Source organism: Nelumbo lutea, chromosome 3 (assembly GCF_056320005.1).
Source record: "Nelumbo lutea isolate HS-2025 chromosome 3, American lotus-T2T, whole genome shotgun sequence".
NCBI classification, from domain to species: Eukaryota; Viridiplantae; Streptophyta; class Magnoliopsida; order Proteales; family Nelumbonaceae; genus Nelumbo; species Nelumbo lutea.
This window is the reverse complement of record NC_142686.1, coordinates 79,109,952-79,115,561: the sequence shown is the minus strand read 5'-3', so window position 1 is coordinate 79,115,561 and position 5,610 is coordinate 79,109,952. Positions and strand designations below refer to the sequence as shown.

The following is a 5,610-nucleotide window of genomic DNA, read 5'->3' as shown; positions in this document are numbered from 1 at the left end:
AGACGGCCACATTTTTGGGACTATCATATTTATTTCTGATTAGAGATATTACTTTTTTTTTGTGTAAATTTTTATATTTTTATTCTTTTAGTTTATTACATTGCAGGTACATTCATTAGAATGCAGTTCTATTTCTGGGTCAATTTTGAAAACATTGATTGTGATTGTTTCTGTGCACAACTGTTTAGTTTAATCATCCAATGAACCACCGGTCCAGCTGAATGGATGCATTTTAGAGAGAAGGGGTATGGCCCTATGGGCAAAGTTCAAAATATTGATACACCAGTAGGGCGTATTGGTACTGATTTTTTTTTTTAATCTAATTTAAAGGGGCCGTTTAAGACCAATCTACCTCCTGAACCAGTTGCTCACCCGAAACAGCCCTGTAGTGACGTATCGAGAAAGCCCTGATACAATACATATTGACCAATACGGCCTGATAAGTATCTAAATTTAGAACCTTGGGTTTGGGTGGTACATGAATGAAGGGTTTGTAGAATAATACAATAAGAAGGGAGTAAGTTATTAATATACTAGATTTGTAGTCACAATGGAACTCTAAATTCCAAACCGTTGGCATCATTTGAATGACATTGACACCCTTAATTTTATTGGCGACATTGACACTCCTTGAGGCAACAGCTTTGATTCACTTCAAATAATGACCAAACCAAGGTACAGGACCACAACTCAAATCTGCCTCTTACTTTTCACACACTTAACCCTGATTAGGAATCATTTCCTAATTTAAGCAACTGTATGGAAAAGCTCAAATCCTCTTGACCTTTCAATCTCTCACCGATTCCTCAAACATCTATCATTGGGTAATTCAAAATACCCTCTACAGTTATATCAGACAAACACGAACCTAACAATCACCCACTTCCCTCTCTTTTCTCCCTCCTTTCTGAGAACAAACCTTTTTAATTAGTTATTCTCTCTCTCTCTCTATATATATATATTATATATTTCTATTTTTCTATACTGTGTTAGGTAATCTTGGTGACACCCTCCACTTTCTAAATAAAAATTTCCAGAGCCTGTTTCCTCACCTGACTTGAAGACAGCAGTGTGGAATGTGATAATGTCTTTGTTTGTGTAAAAAGTCAAGGCCTTTGGAAAGACACTCAAATTAGATCATCCCCAAATTTCTCATTCCAATGAGCAATAAATTAAATCCAAGAAGCACTAATTATATCCCCAAAAAGGCAGCAAAAGTCGACCCCAATGGCTTCCCTTGGAAATTACCCTTTTATATATAATCAGACTCATTATACAGAGAAACCCTTTTCTCTTTTGCCCTTTTGGTTTGGTCTAAAAAGTCACCACGTGGAAGGTTATGCAGTAGGAAACGTGTAAGAAACTGGTTGGTTAGGAGCTGCAACAGCTGCCTTCTTTCTTTCTTTTTCTGAGGTGGGGGTGTTTTGGAACAGTAATGTAGAGACAGTGCTTTAAGTGAGCTGGTCCTGGTTGGACTGCTTGGTTGGCAGGTGATCACATGGACAGCCCCATGTGTCCCCCCTTTCCCTCCTCGGCTCCTCCCTCGTCCCTTTGTGTCTTCCTTACTTCCTAATTCTTCACCTATATTATTAATAAACTAATCTCCATTTGGACCGTTGATTCGTTACAAGAACCCTTTGCTTGTCTCAATTATACCCCACAACTCTCCTATTTGCCACGTGATCATTATTATAAACCCCTAATGTCGGATACCAAGGATCATTAGACACTAATTGGATCCATCAGTCAAAAGATTAACATGGGTATCCGTGCCATTGGTTCCCCAATGGTGATGTCATGGTCACCCAATCTAATGGCTGAGATTCTCTCTACTTTTTAAAAAGCCTGGGGCCCCCTAACGTGCGCCGATAGGCACTCTTAACACTGACCTAATTAGGGTCAAAGTCTATAATAAATGCAGTACCAAGACCAATTCACACGTACATAATTTAGTGCCGTTTGAAATCTGATCAGCATTAGATAGGTTTTGTCTTTGTCATGTCTGGAGCCAGTAATACCTGCCCGTACCCGATAAATTATTTTTTATTATATTATGGTATCCGATTCCTGTAGCCCGACACGACACGTTTCGGCCAACGTTCCAGTGGTATTAACTGTCGAAGTACAATAGATGAGAAGAGAAAATCCGAATTTACAGTGTCGCACTGTGCTGGGTAGGAAGATCAAAAATCTTGCCACGTGGCACGTGGAGGTATCCAAAACTCAGAACTCAGAAGTAGTCGAACTTGGAGGAAGACGATTTCTTCAACCGCTCGTGGCATGACGAGACGCGCCGGAGACTCGGAATGCCCGGTGGTTTATAGGACCGTATAAGGGCGAAGTTCAATCCCTTGAAGAAGGGGTGTGTCTTAACGTCGGCCGCTCCCCTTTTCGACCCCAACCTCGTCGCCGGATCTTTGACCAGTAGGCCGGAGATCAGATCACGTGCATGGACTTCTGACGCAATAGCCGGAGATTCCGTCGGGAAAACCAACGGCTTTTTCACTATGTTTCGCAGCGTAGCTTCGTTTGTCTCGCCCGAAAAGGGTGTACGGCCGTAGATAAGCTCGTAGATGAAGATCCCAAGGGCCCACCAATCTACGGCGTTTCCGTGCGACTTCCCGGCAGCCACCTCTGGTGCTACGTACTCGTGAGTCCCGACGAAGGAGCATGAACGGGCGGAAACCGGTTCTGCAACGAACCGGCGGTTCATTGACACGGTCCGCACCTTACGCGACCGGAAGAGCCGGTTGTAAAGGCAAGACAACGATGAGGACGAACGTGTACGCGCTCGGCTAGTCGAGGACAGCGATGAAGTAGTTGTGGGGTCGGGCGATGAGTCAGGGGATTCAACGGCTGGGATTGCATTAGAGCAAAGAGAGAGGTCAAAATCTGATAACATGATGTGACCGTCGGATCTAACCAAAACGTTCTCTGGTTTTAAATCTCTGTAGATGATCCCCATCATGTGGAGGTACTCCAAAGCTACAAGAACCTCCGCTGCGTAGAACCTGAAAAATCCCCAAATATCACAGAATCAGAAAATTAATCTTGACACAGACGAGTGCAATCCGATTCAGCCCGATTCAAATCGGTCTAGTTCAAAGAAGCAAAATATGGAAATCAAAATCCTCGAAAATCCGCGATTTCCTGCTGCAATGGCTGATAAAAAAGGAAACGATATGAAAGTAAGATTTTCGGCGGAGGATTTCAGAAAACCTCTGCAACGAAGAAAATAAATATTCCGAAGAATGTATTTACAGAAAATAGGGAAATGGATATTTTCCATTAACGGAGAACTACGGACTGTGAAACAGAGGACGAGAAGTTTTCGATAACAAGCATCTGAGTCATCACCGTAGCAGAAGAGAACAAAAAGAAAAAAAAAAACTGCAAACAGGATTTAAGATTAATCCAATTGCAGAAAGAACAAGCAGAAGTAATTTCTTTTCTAATTTTTTGGTAGAGCCATTTTCTTTGCTTAAAGATTGCAATTTTTGTTTGGTGATAAAGGTTTCTAACTCCAAAAAGTTGCAGCTTTTCTGTAATTTTAAATAGTATCTCTGTACTAAGTTGGGGAGCAGATAATATCCTTTTAATACTCAGACCATAAGAAGCAGGATCTGTAAAATAGTATTTTTCCATTTTTTAAATATTTGTATGGGAAAAAAAGGAGAGTTTCCATTAACGTACCTTGCAGAGCTCAACGAGAAACGTTTTCCAGGCTGCTTGTGTCTGAGAGTATGCAAATCACCACCAGAGCAGAACTCCATGACTACGCAAGTGTAATGCGAAGCTTCGAATTCTGCATAAAGGGTTGGCAGGAAAGGATGGTCCAACATCTTCAGAATCCGCTTCTCCGTTTCCGCCCTCTCGACCTTCTTCTTCAATGCCAACGCTTCTTTATCCACCACCTTCATCGCGTAATAGCAGCCGTCTTCGCCGGCGCCGTGTGTTCTCAGACGGGACAGATAAACGCTCCCAATGTCGCCGCTCCCGATCCGGCGAATGAGCTTGAAGTCTCTAAAGCTCAAGCCGTTTTTGCGGTGGAAAGTGGCGGAACGAATGGCTTCCCACGCGTAATCCGACGACCGGTGAGGCTTCAAGGCAAAGCTCTCCTGAGAGTAAGAAGCTTTGGCGGGGATTTCAAGAGCGTCAAATGAGAGACGACTGAAGCTACTGCAGCTATCGCTGCTCATCGAACTTTGGCTAGAATTTAGAGTTTCAGAACCGATTTCACCGTCTGAATCCCTCAATAACTCGTACATTTTAAGGTCCAACACAAACTTCACCTCTACGACGCTCTTTTCAGACTCGAAAGATCTCCTTCCAACACTGCTTTTCGTCTGAAAAAGCTCTCGGAGATATATAAAGCATCTCCTTTTCCCAACCACGCAGAGCAATGCAAGCAACTACTGCTAGTATCGAAGAAATCAAACAAGAGCCGAATCTAATCTTTTCTCCACCAATAATCAAAGCTCAAAAAAGAGAAAAAAAATGGAAAAGAAAGCTTCCAGCAAGCAAAGACCGATGAGCTATCCTCGGAACGTGAGGAAACAGGGGGCTTCACTAGTATTTCTTGTACGTTCTCCGCTCGTTCTCGAATCAGATACGAAGAAGATCGAAGAAATCCGAGGATCGTGACGCGACACTAAGAAAACACCACGACAACAGCCAAAAAGGAGAGGCCTTGATTCTTTGAAAGCTTGGAATCGTTGTCTCCAAGTCCAAATTCCTGTCTCCGACAATCGAAAAACAACCCAGATTCGTTTTTCCGCAACGAACCGTCAAAAACGCGTCCTTTTCGCCTTGAGCACACCTCCTGTGCTATATTTCTTCTCCTCACCAATAAACATCGATTGAACCGCCATTAAAGGACCTTCCGCTTCAACCCTTTGTCAAAACACTGTTCACTATACCCAGAAATCGCAGCTTTTCTCTGCTTGCAGAACAAAGTTATTAGGGTTTCCGTAGATCAAGCCTCTCTCTGTCCTACCAGCCTATCTCTCATCGTTTTCAAAATCAGTTTCGACTGTTAAAGAGTGAAGACTCTCTCAGCGAGAGAGAGAGAGAGAGAGAGACATAAAAAACAAAAGCCAAAACCAGCTTTCGTTTTCTCTGCTGCCATCGTTCGGGTTGGACGGTTGGCAACGATAATGGTTGTTGTGTGTTATATACGCACGGCGTATGATATAAGGCAAAGGGTTCACCCTTGTTAACCATGGTTACTTTGACACGTGAGGAACAGTAGTTCTATCGTGCGCTCGTGTATCTACAGTAGACAGGCTTTTTTCCTGGCTAACACGTGCCTCATTGGTCGTTTGTCGGGCTTTCACGTGTCGCCAATGGTCGTCACGCTTCAGAGGTTCAGAGTGCAATTGGGGGCACTTTAGTAATATCGAAGAAAACTAGGGGGTATTCTAGTTTTCTCCATCTATTTCGCTTGTACTTCCATTGCGGTTAGCCGATTAATGCAGCCCTGGTGGACCGTATCATGTATCATATCTCCTCACAATATGACGTATCCATGTATGGAAATATCTGGCCATGCAGGGTTAAATGTGTAATTATGTTTTGCCAAATCCATCTATTTTTTTTTTGCTAAAATTG

General features: G+C 42.9%; 1 protein-coding gene across 1 annotated transcript; it reads right to left on the bottom strand.

The window, feature by feature from the left end:
• Positions 1–2,087: 2,087 nt before the first annotated feature.
• LOC148865919 (protein kinase PINOID-like) lies at positions 2,088–5,167 on the bottom strand. The gene is made up of 2 exons (XM_088974806.1): positions 3,694–5,167; positions 2,088–3,011 (listed from the first exon to the last, which is right to left on the bottom strand). Exons 1-2 carry the CDS (start codon positions 4,266–4,268, stop codon positions 2,231–2,233), a joined length of 1,356 nt encoding a protein of 451 aa, XP_088830932.1. The 5' UTR covers positions 4,269–5,167; the 3' UTR covers positions 2,088–2,230.
• Between the last annotated feature and the right edge of the window lie 443 nt (positions 5,168–5,610).

Excerpts from the sequence above, each read along its gene's own strand:
- LOC148865919 (XM_088974806.1), bottom strand. The coding sequence starts at position 4,268 with ATGTACGAGTTATTGAGGGATTCAGACGGTGAAATCGGTTCTGAAACT. Across the intron at positions 3,012-3,693 it reads TTCTCGTTGAGCTCTGCAAG|GTTCTACGCAGCGGAGGTTC; the intron begins GTACGTTAATGG and ends GGGATTTTTCAG.